The 20,875-nt window shown below is 36.9% G+C and overlaps 2 protein-coding genes and 1 long non-coding RNA gene across 3 annotated transcripts; 1 reads left to right on the top strand and 2 right to left on the bottom strand.

The window, feature by feature from the left end:
- Positions 1–537: 537 nt before the first annotated feature.
- Positions 538–2,736, top strand: LOC145636830 (protein FAR1-RELATED SEQUENCE 5-like). The gene is made up of 4 exons (XM_081688372.1): positions 538–690; positions 1,463–1,653; positions 1,749–1,809; positions 1,897–2,736. The coding sequence occupies exons 1-4, from the start codon at positions 538–540 to the stop codon at positions 2,734–2,736; spliced, it is 1,245 nt and encodes a 414-aa protein (XP_081544498.1).
- Positions 2,737–5,474: 2,738 nt separating this feature from the next.
- LOC145634766 (uncharacterized) lies at positions 5,475–6,338 on the bottom strand. Its single transcript, XR_014113538.1, has 3 exons — positions 6,127–6,338; positions 5,788–6,051; positions 5,475–5,687 (listed from the first exon to the last, which is right to left on the bottom strand). It is a non-coding gene; the product is annotated as an uncharacterized LOC145634766 (long non-coding RNA).
- A 3,180-nt stretch (positions 6,339–9,518) lies between these two features.
- Positions 9,519–12,533, bottom strand: LOC145636829 (uncharacterized). The gene is made up of 4 exons (XM_081688371.1): positions 11,471–12,533; positions 10,835–11,423; positions 9,616–10,543; positions 9,519–9,542 (listed from the first exon to the last, which is right to left on the bottom strand). Exons 1-4 carry the CDS (start codon positions 12,531–12,533, stop codon positions 9,519–9,521), a joined length of 2,604 nt encoding a protein of 867 aa, XP_081544497.1.
- Between the last annotated feature and the right edge of the window lie 8,342 nt (positions 12,534–20,875).

The following is a 20,875-nucleotide window of genomic DNA, read 5'->3' as shown; positions in this document are numbered from 1 at the left end:
CAAAGAATTTAATACTAAAATAAATATTTAATAAACTAAAAAGAACAATACTAAAACAAAAACTAAAACTAAAGAAAAAGCAGCAAAAAAGTTCCGTAAAGAAAACTAAGTCAACTAAAACTAAAACAAACAAAATAATAAGCTAACCTCTATCCTACGTAACTACTACCTCCTTAAATAAGAGTAGTAAAAACAGAGAAAGTAGAAATGGAGGGTTGTGAGACATTTGGGTATTGTCTCACAATGGCAATTTTGCAATTAAGTGGAAAATAAAGTAAAACGAGGCTGGTTTTGGAGGGAAAAGAAACCGTTCAGCTAAAAAATAAAACGGAGTGGTCCTAAAAGAATGATAGTGACATTTGAATAAAATACTAATATGCTGAGGCGATAGTGACTTATGAATAAAAAATTTGTACTTGTTGAATAATTTTCGGAAAAGGAAAAAAATTAGTCTTCTTCTACCTTATTTCTCCCAAACTCTAAAAGGCAAAACTTGTTGAAGAAATTTCAGAAAAGCATCTACGTTAGGCGAATGCAATGGATGGAGATGGTGTTACTCACGACGAAGCTGTCGTTAGTAACACCGGGGATGATGACGTACTGATGCTCGATCTGGTAAATGATGGCGAAGCAGGAGGTCAGGTCGAAGAGGTGAATGACGGTGCTGCTTTAAGTGAGTTGTTGAAAGGGGTAAGTATTTAACAAATGAACACTAAAATCGATTTATAGGGTTTGATGTTAGTTAAAAATGTGATTTATTGTGAAGTTTGTGTATTGAGTAATATTAGGCAGTAAATTAGGGTTCAATCGTAGTGGATTACTGAAATTGTAATTGACAAATGAAGTGGAAAATTGAATTGGAAAATTGAATGTGTATTAGCAATTCTGTTGTCTGAAATTGAAGATCACTGGTATGTTTTGTGTCATTTGGTTAAGATGGAGTAGTTGTTGTTATTGTTAGCATTTGATTTTGTCTATTTAATTGTTATAGTTTCTCAGTCAAATGGAAGTATTAAATCCACAAGTAATATTTGAACTGACTTCCTTAATTCTTAACTGAAAGATATTTAATTTTAAGTTAGTATTATGCAGTAAGACATGGAGTTGTTGCAGTAGTATAAACAAAGGTTCAGTGAGTTCTCCCAGTTGAATAAATAATTAAGATGGAAGATAGGAAGGTCAGTTTAAATATGAAATTTTGCAAAATCCTGAAGTAAAAGGTTGATATTGAATATTACACATATTATGCTTTGCGCCCTACTCTTGATGCTACTATCTTAATATTTTCTTTAAGTTATCCTTTGTTGTTGGGTAGTTGCTAAGATTAATTAGTTGTTGGATATGTCTATGGTTTTATTTGTTATAGTTTCCTCCTGGCATATGTGTGTGGATGTGGTGTTGTATTTATTTTTGAAATATGGATGTCTATTATATATGTTGTTATATTTATTTTTGAATGAAGGTTGTGGTTGGTGAAGAGTCTTATAAGACTCCAAAGAAAGGCTTTAGTAGTGTTGCAATATCAGTTGAGATAGAGGAGTTTGTTGAAGTGGATGTTGGTCTTCCTCCTCCTTCAGTTGGGATGGTTTTCCAGTCATGGCAGGAACTTGATGAATATTTTAGGGAATATGGGAAGCAAAATGATTTGGTGTTGTTCGTACTAGTGCTTGTAAAGTAGGGAAAGGGCCTAATGCAAAAATGAGAAGGAATTGTTTGTGGACATGTGAGTGCTTTGGGTTGCCTGATAGGAAGCGAAAGAAGGTGGAGGCTAGTCTAGTGACCGATGCTCAGGTTGTTGAGGATGAAGCGGTTGGTGTGAAGAGGAGGAGTAAGAAAGTTGAATGTCCTGTGAATGTGTATGCTAATGTTAATGAACGTAGGGAATGGGTTGTTTAGAGGGCAGAACTTAAGCATTGTCGACACACACCCACTCCGGGGAAGGCTAAGAATATAAGTAGGTTGAGGAAGAAGTTTCTGGTGGAAAATCCACATGTTGTGAGGCAGCTTTTCAACGAACGGCGATGTGGGGTTCCCGTGGCAAAAATCTATAACAAAATGGCCAGGGAGCGTAACGGGGTGGAGAACATGCCCTTTGCCCAGAAAGACCTTCATGAGAAAGTGGCTAAGCTCAGGAAAAGAATTTTTTATGAAGGTGACGCTAAAGCAATGTTTAGCTATTTCCAAACTATGGTTGATGATAACTCTGATTTTTTCTACACTTATCGAGTTGATGAAGAGGGTAGGTTGAAGGATGTTCTTTGGGTAGATGTTAGGTGTCGCATGGCATATGAGGAGTTTGGCGATGTAGTTTGTTTTGACTCCACATACTTGACTAATGAGTACAAGTTACCGTTTTGCAACTTTGTGGGAGTTAACCACCATGGTCAAACAATTCTTTTTGGGTGCGCGCTTGTTGAGACCTTGGAGTGGGTTTATAGCAATTGGTTGCGGTGTATGAACAACAAAACCTCGGTTGCAATACTAACAGATCAGGACCCTGCGATGAGGAAAGCTTTGAAGACTACAATGAAAGGGACTACGTACAGGTGGTGTATTTGGCATATATTGCAAAAATTCTCTACCAAGTTGGGAAAGCATCCAAATTATCCCGAGTTGAAGGTAGACTTAGAGAGTGTTGTGTATGATAGTTTGGACATTGAAGAGTTTGAACGACGGTGGGCAGAGGTGATCAAGAAACACGAATGTGAAACGGACGAGTGGTTGGAAGGTGTGTAGTTCTAAATTATGACTTTATTGTTATTAATTATTCCAACGGACGACATAAAAAGGAATGTTGTTGTCGGGTTTTATGCTTCTGTTTTTATGGTTTAAATACTGTATGCTTCTACTATGTATGCTTTTTTTGTAATGTTCTAAAATATTACTTATGTTTCTGCTAGAAGTACTATTATTTATGCTTTGTTGGTATTAATACTGAAGTAATTATGCTTCTGGTTTAATGTTGTAAAATATTAGTTATGCTTCTGCTATAATTACTATTGTGTTATACGTAGAGGCCTTTTCCTGGTTTGGGTGTGTGTTAGACAGGCCTTTTGGATCAGATCAGTTACATGAGATGTGTGTTGTTATACTTGTATTTTGTGCCATTTAGTATTTATGTTATTTGCCACTTATTTGATGTTTTTTGAAGGCTTGTATGGTGAACGTGATATGTGGATTCCTGCGTTCGTGAAGCATCTTTTTTGGGCCGGCATGAAAACAACCCAGAGAATTGAGAGTATACATATTTTTTTTTGATGGTTATTTGAGCCGGCATACATTGCTTTGTGAATTTGTGGAGAGATATTGTGAAGCTCTTAAGGTTAGAGCTGTGCACTACTACAAAAATAAGCAAAGAGACCCGTTGAAATATCCTTTACAAACCACTTATCAACGGGTCTCTATCTAAGGGGTCTGTCAGATAAACAGACCGCCTCTATGGATGGGGTCTGTTTTTAAAAGATAACAGACCCGTTATGCAAAATACCAGGTTTGTTAGATTACTTCTTTTAGAGTAAAATATTAAAGATAAGAGACCTGTTGTAAAAGAAATAGGGTATGTTTGCTATATTAAAGAGACCCGTTAAAAGAGAAATAAGGTCCTTTTGAAAAATTAACTTCAGACCCTATATCGAAGATATGGGGTCTCTTTGATATATTTTTTTTATTTAATTCATCAATATGTAAGATCCCTTCTTCACCTAACAGGTCTATTAGCATACACTCTTTTTTTCTTAATTAATAAAATTTTTAAATGGTTTTTTTTTTCCAGCAATTTCTTCAATAATTACCTATTAATTTTCTTTTAAAACTAACCTGCATAATATGTAATTCAATTAAATTTTTTGACAAATAAATTTTTAGAACTACTTCATATATAATTCAATCAATCCACTTACAAAAAACTCACCCATATAATGTTGTGCCACCCACAATTACACCATTACAAAAAAAGACTAACTCTTAATTTTCTCCCATTCTACCATTACAAAAAAAAAAAACCATGGTACTATACATCAACCATTGTTTCCAAAAACATTAGCATTCTACCATGTACACCATTACAAAAAAAAAAAAAAAAAAAAAAAAAAAAAAAAAAAAAAACCATGGCACTAAACATCAACCATGGCACACATATGTTCCAAAGTGTAAGTGTTGAATAAATACTTGAACCAAAACGCAAGCAATTACCATACTATCTTTGACTTCTTTATCAGCTTAGTTTAGTTACTTAAGCAAATATTCAACCCAAATATCTCGTATCTCATCAGTTTCTTCCGATGAATAAGCTTCTTGAGTAAAGAACTGCAATGTAAATAGCAGAAAAAAGAATTAAATAGGATCATGGATGTAGTGAACTAAAGCTCAAAACTGAATTTCAGAACCAAAGCATGAAACTGAATTTCAGAACTAAATTGAATATGTGAACCAAAGCTTAAAACTGAATTTTAAAACCAAACTAAAATTGAATTTCCGAACTTATTTTCATAACTTAATTTCAGAACTAAATTCAGGACTGAATTTCAGAACTGAATTTAGATTTGAATTACAGGACTGATTTCAGGCAAGGGCAATCCAGGCGGTGTTTGCAGGGCAGGGGGTGTGCAGGGTAGGGGAGTGTGCGTAGGGGGTGTTGGCGCAGCTGCTACGCTGCTGGGCAAGGCATCAGGTGCCCTTCCTGCCAAGGCAAGGCTGCAGCTGCTGCGCTGCCAAGGCATGGATGTAGTCAGCTGCTGCCCTGCCAAGGCAAGGCAAGGCAAGGCTGCCGCCCTGTCAAGGCAAGGCTGCAGCTGCCCTCCCTGCCAAGGCATGGATGCCGCGAGCTGCTACCTTGCCAAGGCTAGGCGGCTGCTGCTGCCCTGCCAAGTGCATAAGTATATTCAAGCAAATCCTCTCACAATAACCAATTAGGCAGAAATATATGTGTTAAAGTGAGCAAATTTTAGTCAGAAATATTCAGTTGAAACAACAAAGTATATGAGTTCTAACCTTGTCAGTAATCCATAACACCTTTTTTTTCTAAAATCTCGAGCATGTACCGGCATAAAAAGTATCCATAGTCCTTCATGTGTTTAGGATGGCTAGGACACTACAATAGATCATCCATGAGTTACTTTATTATGTGAAAGACCTAAAACCGATTATCGTAGGTTAAGTTTAAAAATATAAAGTGAATACCTTTGGTTGCTTCCACCCAATATATGCATCCTTTTTTATTTTCTTGATATCCTTGCGATGGACAGCGCTAAATTGTTTGATTCTCCTACATAATTATGACAACATAATTAATGATAATAATGACAAAAATACCAATATTACTTGAACATCAATACAAATATAATGAAGTCAATAAATGATTACTCTACTGCTTACTCATTGATGAATGTTTTAGCAAACTCAGGTATGTTGTCTGCTCCACCTGGGTCCAACCAATAGACTATCCCATTCCAAGGGCTAATCACATTAACCACATGTTGAGTCAGAAATACGGTTTTTTGGAAACTTAAGGAGATGGATTTACTACTCTTTTTCATTCCCAAAGCATGAGTTTTTAACGACTGTAACCAATTAGTAGTCACTTTTTCACAATCTTCAGCTTTGAAAAGATGCATGTCAGTGGTTGATGTTTGGGATGATGTCGATCTTGGGGATGGAGTAGTCACGTCTTTATCCAGGTGCACATCAGCCTTTCATAAACAAACAATGAGGGAACAAGTAAATGCAACTCTTAACTTAAAATCAATTCTGAACTAAAATCAGTTAGTAAAAAAACTTATATAACAATACCTTAACGGGAAGAATCAAATGAATTGGCCAAGAAGTGTAACTCTTCTTAGCTTGGAAAACAAATATTAATTCTTCATTTGGACATGGCAAGGGAGCATTCGGCACAATATCTTCTACAATAGAGACTCGGCGGTGACCAGGGGGTAGCGATCGAACATGATTTCTGATGACTTCTCCTGCCTTATCTTGATAGACTTTCCCTTTAGCAACAATTACATGTCCTTTATCGTCGTCCTCAATGGCCAGTTGAAAATCACTCTAGCCCTATACAAGTCATGACAGAATCAAATTTCATATACATAATTTACATTCGAAGATGTATGACTTTTAATACAATACCTCAGGAAAAGTGATATTGCTATGTTTGAGGCCAAGATTAGTTGAGTTATCATCATGATTGTTCAGAAGTACATGGTCAGGTTGATTAATTTGCTCTGTTTGAGGCCAAGAAACATGGTACATCTCAGCCTCAGAGCTTTGAAGATGATCCTGTTGCACGGGAGGACTTATGTGAGCCTCATGACCACGTGAAACATTAGCAGCATCCTGAAATTGAGACTGCAACAATTGATGACCTTCACTTTGTTGTTGCTCAACCCCTCTAGTTAGCAGTTGTGTAAGTGGAATGTTAAGCATTCCATGGTTAACAAAATTATTTAATTGGGTAAAACCTAACCTATTACCATCAAGACCACCAAACCACCGAATTCAGCTTGACCACCAAAACCAAAACCACTCTGACCACCAAAACTAGTCTGACCAGAAGAACCAACCTGTTGACCATGACCAGACTGACCACCAGAACTAGACTGACCACCAAGCTGACCACCACCATTGCCAAATTGGCTAACCAGCCCACCCAAACTGCCAAATTGACCAGCATTTGATTGACCAAAGATGGCCATGAACGATTTCAATTGCTCTTGATTTAAGCATGAAATGATGAAAGACAATAATAAATTCTGATTATTTTTCATAGTTCCCATCTCTAATTGCATCATTCCGATTTTTGCATACAGTTGGCTTGGTCCAGTTGGTTTGTTAAACCCAAAATATTCCTTATTTGTGATACCTGATCCAACTCCCGTCACTGAACCACCATGCTCACTCTTATTCAATGCTCTTGCTAATATGTCATCCCGACCATTGCACACGAATTCTCCTCTTTGAGCTTGAGCCTCCACTGCAATCTGCAATTTAAAATTTCAAGGGACGTAATAGATGAAACCAAGTGAAATAAATTCAAATCAAGGCAATCATTCACAAGAATTTAATGAAATAAAATTTTTGCAGAAGAGTCTTCATTAGATATCTTACTATAGCTTCATGGATTTCCCTATCGACTGGATTATCAAAAAAAATGATTCCATCTTTGACCTCAGATTGAGCTTTGATCCAAGTCTATTGTCGAGGCACTTGTGACAGATGGACTCCCTGTTTTTCAAGTTTTTTTTCCTGCCATTGTACAAAATTAATTTAGACTTATGTTTGAATTATATGAAATAAAATTTTCAACACCAATATTGTATATATAGTAGTTACAAATAGAATATTTGTCAAACTTACTATTTGTTCTTCAAAATATTGATACCCAAGTCGGCCTCCTCGATACTTTGAGGTCTTCTTCTTTGCCCTCACACGATTTTTTTCACTCAATTCCTACAAAAAAAAAAAAAAAAAAAGATTAAACTCATAAACTTATAAAGCATCAAAACTAATAAACTTATAATGCATCAAAACTAATAAACTTATAAAGCATCAAAACTAATAAACTTATCAAGCATCAAAACAGAACTGAACTCAGAACGAAGCTTCAGAACTGAACTCCAGGATTGATCTCAGAACTGAATTCAGAACTAAGCCTTAGAACTGAGCTTCAGAACTGAACTCAGAACTGAGCTTCAGAACTGAATTCAGAACTAAGCCTCAGCACTAAATTCAGAACTGAGCTTCAGAACTGACCTCAGAACTGAGCTTCAGAACTGAACTCAAGAACTGAATTAAGAACTGAGGTTCAGAACTGAATTCAAAACTAAGCTTCAGAACTGAATTCAGAACCGAGTTTCAGAACTGATCTCAGGACTGAACTCAGAACTTAATTCAGAACTAAGCTTCAGAACTGAGCTTCAGAACTGAACTTAGAACTAAACTCAGAACTGAATTCAAAACTAAGCTTCAGAATTGAGCTTCAGAACTGAACTCAGAATTGAACTTAGAACTGAGCTTCAGACCTGAACTCAAGAACTGAATTTAGAACTAAGGTTCAGAACTGAATTTAGAACTAAGCCTCACAACTGAATTCAGAACTGAGTTTCAGAACTAATCTTAGGACTAAACTTAGAACTGAATTCAGAACTAAGCTTCAGAACTGAACTCATAACTAAACTCAGAACTGAGCTTCAAAACTGAACTCAAGAACTCAGTTCAGAACTGAGGTTCAGAACTGAACTCGAAAATGAACTCAGAACTGAATTCAAAACTAAGCTTCAGAACTGAGCTTCAGAACTGAACTCAGAATTGAACTCATAACTGAGCTTCAGAATTGAACTCAAGAACTGAATTCAGAACTGAGCTTCAGAACTGGATTCAGGACTTAACTCCAGAACTGAACTCCAGAACTGAATTTAGAACTGAACTCTAGAACTGATTTCAGAACTGAATCGCTAAATTCAAGACTGACTTTAGGAAATGGTAGGGAAAATGGGTGTTTGCAAGGCAGGGGATTGAGTCCAACACATTCAAATTATTTTATAAATATAAAAGCTACCTGAAACTCCTTTGAAGTACAATATTTGACGAAGATCTCCCAATCTGTATCTTTTATGAAAGGATATTTTCATGGGGGTTGTTGTCTGACAGCTCCATCTTCTAGATACATCTATCAAGTCTTAGCCTAGTCTTGAAAGCTTTCCATTGCTTAGAAGCTTGTGTCAGTATCCAATTTCTGCGATTCTCGATGACATAAAATCCCTTCTGCATTATTGGTACAGAAACATTAAACCTTCCTACATAAAAGCTTATTGTATGACTTATTCAAATGTCTTAGAACTGAATATGTTTTCTTACTATGATAGCATTGTAGACTTCGTCTAAGACTCCATTTGGAAGGTCAGACCACTCCTTATAAGTAATCGTTACTCTTTCACGGGCAACAACACCAATGTAGGTGGAGAAATGAGATTTGTGCTCTCCTACTGGAATTCTTTTAAAAGGATGCCATTGTAAACGAATCTTGGTGCCTGCTTGGATCACCTTCCCCACCATAGCAAGTACAGTACGACCCCTCTCATCCTCACGCCTTATTTTCTCAGAATCCTCAGGATGTAGTGTGTCACCTTCATTGGATGGGCGTACACGTTTTCTCTTTCTAGCCATCAACCTATAAAAAAATCAGAAAAATAAATTTAATAGGTTAGTTAAATGCAAAAATCATTGTAATAATGAAACAAAAATTTTAAGTAGGACATCCTAAGGAAAAACCAATAATAAAAAAAAAAGTTAGTACTTTATAAAAAAAAAATAAAAAATTACATTTATTACGAGATCGCTTTCGCTTGACATTTTTTCGCTTCTTTGTATCTTCAACCCATGTAACCTCATTATGATCATCTCTCACATATATTGAAGAGCTGAGTCATTAACATTATCGTGCACTACTTTTCTTGTCCAAGAAGGAGTCTCCAACACACAATCAAAAGTAAAATCATCGATGGAGTGTCGAGGCCTTGGTGTTATGACAACTGACCTTCGCTTATCTAAGGGGTCAGTCATATAAAAAATTTGTTTTGCTTGGGTAGCTAAAATAAAAGGATCCTCTTTGTGACCAACCTTGTTAAGATTGGCCAAAATAAGTCCCAAGTTACTTTCTTCAACACCGTTGTTGCTGTCAACCCATTGGCATTTGAAAAGAGGAATCGAAAACATGGTGTAATGCAACTCACAAATCTCTTCAATGACTCCATAGTATCTCATAGTACCACCCACGGGATTCTTATCTTTTGCACTAGCAAAGTGAATAGCTTGAGCCTCTAAAGTGACCCCACTGTTTTGCATAGTGTTGTGTTCATTTTGGAACTTTGTGTAAAAAGTGCAACCATTTATAACATATCCTGAATAGTATGTTACACTAAAGTCAGGTCCATATGCTAAACTCTTGACTCGATCTGAGATTACTATTGAAGAGTCATCGAGCTCCCTCATTACTTCATCTTTGAACCAAGAAATGAATGATTTTCTATGTTTGTCATCTAATGCCTTTTCGGTTGCTCTTGGATTGTACTTTCTCAAGTGTCTCATATGTCTTTCAACATAGGGTGCAACTTCATCCTCATTATGCAGAATGTATGAGTGTGCCTTGTGCCAATTGTCATAAGATATATCACGTTTCTTACGACCTAAGGTTCCCACACCATCCATTCGTCCACTATGACGGGATGTAGGAATCCCTATTCTCATTGAATTTATCATAAAATCACCAGCATATTGTAGTACTTCTTCATAGAAACGTTGCTCAGCAATACAACCTTTAGGTCGATAAGCATTCTTCACATACCCTTGGTATGTTCTCATTTGCCTTTCAAAAGCCCATTGAACTCTCAAATATATTGGACCACAAAATCTTATCTCTCTTACCAAGTGAACCGTCAAATGAACCATGATATCAAAAAAAGATGGAGGAAAGTACATCTCTAATTGAGATAAAATTATAACAATTTCTTCCTCCAAAGCATTCAAATGTTCGGGATCAATGACTTTACTATAGATTGCATTAAAAAAACAAACAAAGTCTATTAATGGCATATCGAGCATTTTTAGGCAATATTGAACGAATAGCTACGGGCAACAAATTTTGCATCAAAACATGACAATCATGAGACTTAAGGCCCATAAGTTTCAAACTTTCCATGTTTACCAGGTTGCGAATGTTAGAAGAATAACCTTCCGGCACTTTCACTCCGGCCAAGCTCTGACATAACTCGATTTTCTCTTTTCTAGAGAGGGTATAAGCAGCCGGTGGCAAGTACTTTCGACCATTCTCATTCTCAACCACATGGAGTTCATCTCTAATCCCCATTTCCTTTTTAAGTCATCTCTATCTTTCTCCCCATCTTTGGTCTTTCCACTAATGTTCAATAGTGTACCAATAACACTATCACACACATTTTTCTCAATATGCATCACATCAAGCGTATGTCTCACAAAAAGGAATTTCCAATATGGTAAGCTCCACAATATTGAACACTTTTTGAATCCTTGCTGAGCAAGAAGTTTTTTATGCTTCTTACCATATGTGATCTTGAGATCTTTGATCTTTTCAAACACCTCTACTCCAGATAGTATCTTAGGGCGCACCCTAAACTCTTGATGTCCATTGAAGGCCTTTTTCAAGTTGCGATGGTGATGAGTACATGGAAAAAATATACAATTTCCATCAAAAACATTATTCTTAGATGCACTCAACCACCTTCCTGGAAAACCTTCCATGCATACGGGACAAGCAGTTTTCCCGTAAACTGGGTATCCTGATAGATTACCATATGCTGGAAAATCTTGAATAGTAAAAAACAACAATGATTTCAAATTGAAATTCTCGTTACGATGTGCATCGAACACCTCTACACCTGTTTCCACAATATCTTCAAATCATCCATTAGTGGAGCCAGATACACATCAATATCATTACCAGGCTGCCTTGGACCAGAAATTAGTAGTGATAACATCATATACCTTCTTTTCATGCAAAGTGTAGGAGGTAATTTGTAGGTAATCAAAACAACAGGCCATGTACTATAAGTGCTACTCAATGATCTAAATGGATTGAAGCCATCTGTAGACAAAGCAAGGCGTAAATTACGCTTTTCTTTGGCAAATTCTGGAAATTCTCCATCAATAAACCTCCATTGTGGGGAATCAGCAGGATGTCTAAGCATTCCATCATCCTCTCGACCATAGACATGCCATGTTAACTTTTCAGCATCTCCGGCATTAGAAAATAGCCTTTTAAACCTATGTATTATTGGAAAGTACCATAATACCTTCGCAGGCACTCGTCCTTCATTCTTTTTGTATCGCAAGGCATTAAAAATTGCGCATCTCTCTAATGATTCATTCTCGTTTCGATACAACATGCAATCGTTAGGGCAAGCATGAATTCTCTTATAAGGTAAACCCATGACACTTAGTGTCTTTTTTGCCTCATATGTACAACTTGGAAGGACATTATCATCTGGAAGCATGTCTTTTACCAATTCTAGGATCATATTAAAGCTTTGATCACTTAAACCATGACCCGCCTTCAAGTTATACAACTTAAGTATGGCAGACAACCTTGTGTATTTAGTGCAACTTTCATACAAAGGCTTTTCAGAGTCACTTAATAAGCTCTCAAATTTAGTGGGATCTTCATCAAAATTCTCCTGTACTACATGGAGCATTTCCTCTAATCTATCTCCCTCATTTGTATGTTGACCTTCATAAGCATTATCTGAAAAGTTACTCACCAAAGCTCCATCTCTACATTCTCCATGCCAAATCCAACACGTATATGTTTTGTCAAATTCCCATTTCTCCAAGTGATTAAGTATCTCTTTGGGTCTCTTATACAAGAAATTATGGCACATGTGACAAGGGCATGGTGGCTTATGGCGGCCTCCACTATTCTTAACTGCAAACTTAACAAATTCTCTTACACCTGCTTGATATTTTGGGTCACCTGGCTTAGTTGTTGTTATCCAACTTCGATCCATTTAATATTTTCTACACAACAACAACTAAAATTATTAATCCCATCCTGCCCCTGCCCCTCTCCCTACACCTTTCCCCTCATCTTCTAATTATTAAATTGACAAAAAACATAACTCAGGAACCAATTAGCAACAAAATTGACAATTTGTGTACATGCATGATTCCATAGTGCATTTTTAATAAAAAAAAAAAAAAAAAAAAAACACACACACAATTTGAAATCCTAACCAACATTAAAGATGTCATACAATCTAAAATAATGAAGAATTTGAAGGGAAATTCAAACAACAAATTCTCTCTCTTCATCACAATAAAACCTCAAAACAAAAACCCAGAACATTAAACATCATAAAGCACAGAAACTAAAACCATCATAAAGCAAAGAAACTAAAACCATGAACCAACACTTGATATGAAATTTCAAGCAGCAGAAATCTGAATACACTTACAAATTTTAATAGGCAACCCAACATTACTAAAATAATAGCATATTCGATTGCCAACATTAACCGACTTACTGGTTAATGTTAAATGTCGAACAAGAACAAATTTTTATTAACTAAACTAATTTTAATACACTTACTGCCTCATTTCTATAATAGCAGATTCACTAACAAATGTTGAACAAGAACCAATTATTATTTCAATATTTCATTTCCGCAAACAAAACAATAATTCTAAAGTGAATTAAATGAAAAAATTCAGAAACAAAAAAATTATCAATACATAAAACCCTAACAAAGCATACATGCATCAATTGAGCCAAAATTCTAACCTTTAAGTTTGATTGCGGTGGAGCCGTGGAGGAGCTGCTGTTTCGTTCCTTTTTTTTTGTGATTTCGAAGAAAACCCAAAGATGAGCACGCTGCTACTCAACTAGCAATATCAGTGGCCGCATGCAGTAACCCAGAAATCCAATGTGCATTTGGGATTTTGATGAAAAATGAAAGAGATGAATGGACTTTCGGCAATCTGTAGAAAATTAGTGGTGAAATTGAAAATTTGAAGAGGGTTTTCTTTGATGAATTGGAAGGGTTTAAGAAATTTATTTTGAGAGGGAATGAAAATTTAAGGCGGCAATAATAATGGAATGAAGTATGGAACTCTGTAAAAAAAGGAATATTAGCATTTTTTTTACCATATGTAAGAGACCCGTTGTACCTAACAACATGTCTCTTATTTAAGAGATCCATTGTAAATAACAACGGGTCTTTAATATGACCTTGTAATTTAAAACCGTAAAACATTATATTTTGGCGCCTACTATTACAGACCCGTTATGTGTAATGTAGGGTCTTTTATATAAAAGAGACCCGTTAAATTGCACAACGGGTCTCTTAGAAGGGGTATGTTTGCCACTTTTTGTAGTACTGAGAAAAGAGTTGATGATAACAACTCCAGATATGTTAGGCAGCCCATGACAGCATTCCCAGCTGAGTCTATGTTTTGAAAAATATATGCCGATGCCAAATTTAAAGAATTCCAAAGGGAGTGCACTAGGCTGCTATATGTGACGGGTAGGGAGGCACAACTAAGTCTACATTACAATGTTGTACACATTTCAAGAATTTTATAGCAAATTGAATTTTGTTTATATTGTACATGTTACAGGTTTGGAGAAGCGGCAAATCTCTGATACATTGATAGAACATGTGCTTGAGGATATTGTTTGGTAGAAACCTAAGAATTCAGGGAAGGATGTACCCTCTCAGAGGAAACGGGTCTACAAGGTGACATACAATAGCAGCACAAAAGAAGCAGATTGTGAATGCATGTACTTTGATTGCCATGGTATCATCTGTCGCCATATGATTATGGTCTTTCAGATGAACAACTGTAGAGAAATTCCTGATAGGTACATCCTACGTCGTTGGAGGAAAGATGTAATTAGGAAGCACACTAGAGTGAAAGTGAAGTACCATGATCCTAGCAAGACGGAGGCGGTATGTAGATTTGATAAGATGATGGTGAATTTCTCTCCCATTTGTTCTAAGGCTTCTATTTGCAAGAGTGCTTCCGATGTAGCGTTGAATGGTTTGCAGTTTCTTGATATACAAGTAGAGGAGAAATTTTCCATGTTATTCCGAAACATATCTGACCTGTTAGAATGGGACACCTTCTTCTGTTTGTTTGGAAAAAGAGGCTTTACCACCTGATACTGAAAAGCAAGGCAGTTGTGCGAAGGACCTGTCTACACAACTTGCTACCATAAAGGACCGCCAATTCCAAAGAAACCTCCTCACCGTACCACTGCTTCGAGGTACAAGTCTTGTGTTGAAAATTCGAAAAAACCGGGTAAGAAGAGCAGTAGTTGAAAACAAGACAGTGCTGCTGGTGGGGGTTCTCAAAACAACCTTCAATCCTCTTTTTCACAGGTAAGTCAGTGATACGTTTACAATGATTGAAGTTGAAAATAATTGTTATTTTATTTTTGGTTATCTCTTTGTTTTGCTTATTGGGGTTTATTTGGTTCAAATAGGAACAACAACATCCATTTCCTATGATGGGTTACAGCCCTCATTGTGTAGGAGGCATTCAAATGACAGATGGAGATGGGTCTTTGGGGTACTTCACTTCGTTGCATGGGGTGGAGCGTCCTCCTTCTGTTGGGGTTGCTAATTCTCCAAGTCAGAGGCCTTTTTAATCCCCCCCCCCCACATCCACATTTTATGGCGTACCAACAGTACTATCCAATGCATGGATTGGCGATGAAAATGGGGGGTGGTTATATGTCGCCTAATACGGCTGGTTCTCAGTTCCCGTACATGGTGAGGCCTGGAAGTATGAGCGAAACTCCCACCCGTGCTGGGTCCAACAGTACCAAGTAGCTTAACATTTAACAATGCAATGCTGCCCACCCTTTTTGTGTAGTAATTCTGGGATATGGTAGTTTTAGTAGTTGTAAAAAGTGGTCTTGATGGTCAATTTTTTGTAAAGTACTTCTGGGATATGAGTAGTTTTACTACTACCCCCAGTACCAAGTAGCATAAGAGGTCAATTTTTTGTAAAGAAATGCTAACTTATAACTTTGAAAACCATATGATGGTATATGATGGTGCCATTGCTTCGTAAAGGAAACTTTAATCTTTTGGGGAAAATGTGATGATCATGAATTTGGGCCAGATTGTTGTTTAATTAAGTATGTTTTTTTTTTTAATCATTGATGTTATTTGGGCCAGGTTGTTTAATTTGGGCCAGGTTGTTATTGTTTAAGCACTGTTACTACGTATTTTAATAAAGGTCCACTGAAACTGTAAAGGTCCAATTGAACTAGTTAAAGGTATCGCTGACATTGGTTCTGACATTGGTCAAAGGTACGACTGACATTGGTTACTACCTAAACCATGGGATGTCCAATTGAATTAGTTAATGGTACCACTGAGACCTTAAAGGTCCAACTGGGAAGAGGCCGTGTATATTTGAATTGTTAAGGTCCAACTTAAAAGCTTAAAGATCTATTTGAATTTGTTATAAGGTCAATGGGAGGGTGAAATTTATTAGGATCCACTGTAACTTGTTAAGGTTTCACTGTAACTTATTAGGGTACTACTCAGTACTTGGTATTACTGAAGTAAGGGTTACCTTTAAGTCCAACAATGGTACCTTTAAGACAAATTATAGTACCTCTTACTTCACCTAGGGTACAATCAAATTAAGAAGAAATGGAAGATGCAATTTTATATTATAATAAGTCAAATAAGTAAAATAAGAAGTGGGTATCATGATTTTATTTTGGTGACAATCATGTATTGAAGCTCCTTTAACACTAATGTCTGTAGTTAGGAACTCGAAATTGATATTTTGGGTAGAAAGATCACATGAAAGTTGTTACTTGTTTAGTTATAACAATTGGATAAACCTTTATTGTCTCATCACATATACCTTTATTTGTTTAGTATATTTTCACTAAAAAGCATAAATATTGATACCATTTTACCATATAGTGATACCACGTATTTAGTAAATGGAATTGTTACTTTTGATATATTATTGTAATACTTTTGATATATTTATATAATACTTGAATAATGTTCAAGTTGTGTGTTCATCATTTTCAAACGTCCAATTATGTGTCGGTTTCGTACCATTGACAACAACTTATTACCATTTGAGACTTGATGATGTACCACTACTTAGGGTACCTCTGTAAAACCTCTGTAATTGTTTAGGGTACCATTGTAACTATTTAGGGTACCATTTACTATGTACTTTTACTGCCATAGGTAATAGTAGAACTGGGACTATCATTTGATGCACTAGTGTTACCAACTGTCAACGAAGGGTTACCTCTAGGTGAAAATTTTTTAGCTCTAAGTCTTGTTAGGGTACCTCTAAGTCTTCCTAGGGTATCATCATTACAGTAAGAGGAAACCAATACATTATTCATGCATTTTGTTATAAATAAATAGTATTTGTTATAAATAAATAGTGTTTGATGATGGTGGGTGGGATGTATTACTACAATCAAATATGAGAAATGCATGTATTATGTTATTATCCATTCGTAAGTAAGATGATACGAATTGGTAATGTTATCAGGAAGATAATGAGGATAAACCTTTTTTTCCCTTTTATGTTTCTATACTTATCATAGATAAACCTTTACTTCGAACTTTGTCATATTGACGTTTAATGGTTTAATATATGTAGGTGGTAACAATTTGGAGGTGGGATTAACAAAGTAATAATGCATTTTTTGGCAATATGTATGTAATTAAATAATGTACTTTAAAATGTCCATTTCGTTGCAATATTCTTTTGTACCACTGAAATTAAAGGAAGACCACTGAAAATAACAAATTACCAGTTGCAATATTCTTTTGTACCACTGAAGCCAAATTTAGACCCCCAGTGGTAGTGATAGTGAACAGGGTGTAACAAAAGACGACGTGTGTTATCTGAAAGGCCCAAAAAGCCCAATAGCGCCAAAGTTTTCGTTGTTTTACCGCACAAAATTTCGGCTACAGTGAAAAGATCTTTCATTTGCCTTTGGTTATAAATACCCAAATACCCATTTGCAATCCAGTCAAAGAAAGTAAATTGAAAACCGATATTGGAATTAGATTAACCATGTCTTTAAACACAACATCTTCAATTGGCCGTGGAAACAATTTTGGAGCCGGTGGCGACATTATGTGGGTGGCTGCGAAGCGTTGCAACTACGGGGGGCAAGCAATATCCGAATTCCGTATTTCGCTGTCGGAGGCTAATCCTAGACGACCATACTACAAGTGCAAGGGTTGTTGATTTTGGAAATGGGCAAGGGAGGAGGATATGGTTAGAAGCACCAATATTGGTGTAGTTGAGATTGGGCAGAGGCTTGATGTACTTGAGAAGAGAATTGCTACTATGAAATATGTAATTCTTGTAATTGTACTTGCTCCTCTAGTAGTGCGTATCTTCACTTGATAGTTTAAGATTGGTATTAAAATGGTATTAAAATTGCTAATAAAATTATGTCTTATCTATGTATCTTAACTTGGAATATATAGTTTAAGATTAATGCTGTTGGTTGAATGAAAACTTTTGATTTTATTAATGCTGTTGGTTGAATGAAAACTTAGGATTAATGGTTTTGATTTAATTATGCCAAACAAAGAACCTAAATGAAGACATATGAGAAAGTTAAATAAGATAGAACATAACATTATAATAAAAGTTTAAACATAACAACATACATAATAAAGCTTAAACATCCCACTACAAGATACATAACATAAAATTTAACCGTAGTCTCATCATAGCAAGTTAAATTAAGTCATAAGAGTCATAGCAAATTCCCGCTACACTTGCGGTGTCTACATTGATAAGTGGTCGTTGTCAGAATGCACAGCTCCATCTTCATTCCCTCCTCTGTCTTCGTACCAAGTCGATGCAGGGTGATGTCGATCGGGGCTTGGATAAAATTTTGCTCCTGGTTGGATTCATTTAGGAAAAAAGTAGAACACAAAATTAAATAGGCCCATATTATTAAGTCAATAACAATATTATACATTCAATTATTTAGAAATTAGAGAATTAGTAATGGGAAATTCTACATGGTGGCCTCCTACTTTTAAGTTTTCCACGTGGGAGACACTTTTTTCCAACTCTCTCAAGTGGCACTATGGTTTTGCAAAATTATGTATAGTTTCCTTTTTTTTAGTTTATGGCTAACTTTTATAATTAAAATGGTTAACCTTAGGTTTTTTGGTTTAAAAATTAATTAAATTATATTTTAAAATAATAAAATAAAAAAAAAAAGAATTTTTTTTTTAAAAAAAATCCCAAACCCACGACCACCCTCCCACCACCACGTCCACCCTCCCACTACCACGTCCACCATCCACAACCCCAACCCCCATACACCACCGGCGCCCAGAATCCTTTTTTACCGCGCCGGCGCCGGCGGCCCTGTCCCCCTACCCACTGAACCCACCACGACACTACCTGAACCCCATATCCCAAACCCGAAATCCCCAAATACCCAACTCGAAACCCCTTAAAAACCCTATCCCACCACTTTAAACCCCGAATTAGACCCTCCCCCACCCTCGAAACTCCAACGCCCAAGGTTTTGAGGGTGGGAAAGGTCCTTATTTTGGGGTTTAACGTGGCGGGGGTGGGTTTATTCAGGTTTCGGGTCGGATATTTGGGGGTTTCAGGTGGTGGGTTTAGTGGGTAGAGGGACGAGCTGGGTTGTTAGAATGGTGAAGGTTGTCTGGGTGGCGGCGAAGGGTGGGGGAGGGCTGGGTTGTCGGAATGGTGAAGGTCGCCGCCTTCCGGGATCGTGGTGGTGGGGAGGGTGGTTGTAGGTTGGGGGTTGTGAATTTTCTTTTCTTTTTTTTTTTTTTTTTTTTTTTGAAGAATTTGATTGTGGTTAACCAAAAAATCAAAAGGTTAGCCATAAAACCTAACAAAAGGGCACTGTACGTAATTTTTCAAAACTTGGATGCCACTTGAGAGAATTGGAAAAAAGTGTGTCTTCCACGTAGAAACATTAAAACCTGGAGGCCACCATGTAGAATTTCCCATTAGTAATTTAACCAATGAATGACATTCTAACCAATTATTAAAAACCAAAGACAAATAAACAAATGGTATGTAACAAAACATCAACCTGAACATCAACGGCCATTTGGTGGCCGTTGCTCGCATGACCCCTGTGAGTGACCCAAGGATTAACATCTGCCTTTTGCCAAATTATAAGCAGAATGTAGTACCCACTCACCAATCCGAAGCCATCAACCGAGTACACCCCTTGAAATACGTCTTTCACGTACCCGAGCAAAGAAGCGTCAGCTCTGGCCTCCGTCACCACCACCACTTCCGGGGAAAAGGCATTGTATATCTTGTTGAACGTTTACTTGAAAGATGGACGGTTCACATTCCGTGCATTCCACACAATAAAAGTAGCCCCATTTGGAAAACATGGAGCACCCGGAATGTCTTCCGTCGAGCCACAAACAGAGATTCGATGGTACCGAATACGTCTAAAGGTTGTTGTAGTTGTGAACACATTCAAAGTAACCAATCTAATGTTGAGGTTGACTTCCATGACATGAACAGTAGAAATTTTTGAGCCAATAAAAATGTGCTTTTCAGTCAAAGGAATAGTGTAGATTGGAAGATGGTCGGTCATCACGAGTGGCTTACGATCAAAAATAGGGATAAAATCTAACGGTATGAAGGAAGCACCAACCACATCCATGGATTTCTGACACAACCACCTTGCGAATACCGGGAAACCCTTGTGGAGGTACCCTTCTAGATCCGACAGAGTAGGATAGTAAGCAGCCCTTATGTCGAAGTTAATAACCTCCATGATGCTGTCGGGGATGAAGGTGGTTGTGTCATCGTCAAGAGAATTAATTAGTTGTTCGCTGACGACGTTCACGGGAATCGGGTCCATGTTAAGGAAGTAATCTTCCCCAGCATAATAACTTATCTTGTTGAACTTGAGCTCGGGCTCAATTGAGGTTAAGAAGGCACTGAAGTACATGACGGGTTCAGCTGGGTGTGGCTGCATTAGGCGACCTCATATGTTGCGCATACTACAGAGACGGGTGGACATGGCTACATTTGAGGTTGTTTTTTGGGTGTTGGAGTGGTTTGAAGCGGAGTGACTGAAAGAGGTGAGTGACTGACCACAACAAAAAGACAACTGAAGTAATAAATCATCCAACTACAACCAACACACTGTGTTCAATTCAACAAGCAATATGTTCAAACTGACAACAAAAGCAGTGTTTGACATGACTATTCATCACCCCAGCAGAGTAGGTTATAATTTGATCTATTACTAATATTTTACCCTAGGGTGTTACCGTGTGGTGTTACCCTATGCTTTTAATAAACACTGTCC

The sequence above is a fragment of the Chenopodium album genome, chromosome 6 (assembly GCF_948465745.1).
Source record: "Chenopodium album chromosome 6, dcCheAlbu1.1, whole genome shotgun sequence".
NCBI lineage: Eukaryota > Viridiplantae > Streptophyta > Magnoliopsida > Caryophyllales > Amaranthaceae > Chenopodium > Chenopodium album.
This window is presented reverse-complemented; position numbering and strand designations above follow the sequence as displayed.

Coding starts and splice junctions, on each gene's coding strand:
- LOC145636830 (XM_081688372.1), top strand. CDS start 538: ATGGATGGAGATGGTGTTACTCACGACGAAGCTGTCGTTAGTAACACC. Junction 691..1,462: donor TAAGTGAGTTGTTGAAAGGG/GTAAGTATTTAA, acceptor TTTTGAATGAAG/GTTGTGGTTGGTGAAGAGTC. Junction 1,810..1,896: donor AGGTTGTTGAGGATGAAGCG/GTTGGTGTGAAG, acceptor TGGGTTGTTTAG/AGGGCAGAACTTAAGCATTG.
- LOC145636829 (XM_081688371.1), bottom strand. CDS start 12,533: ATGGATCGAAGTTGGATAACAACAACTAAGCCAGGTGACCCAAAATAT. Junction 11,424..11,470: donor TTCTGGTCCAAGGCAGCCTG/GTAATGATATTG, acceptor GATGATTTGAAG/ATATTGTGGAAACAGGTGTA. Junction 9,543..9,615: donor TTTTGGCCAATCTTAACAAG/GTTGGTCACAAA, acceptor CTGACCCCTTAG/ATAAGCGAAGGTCAGTTGTC.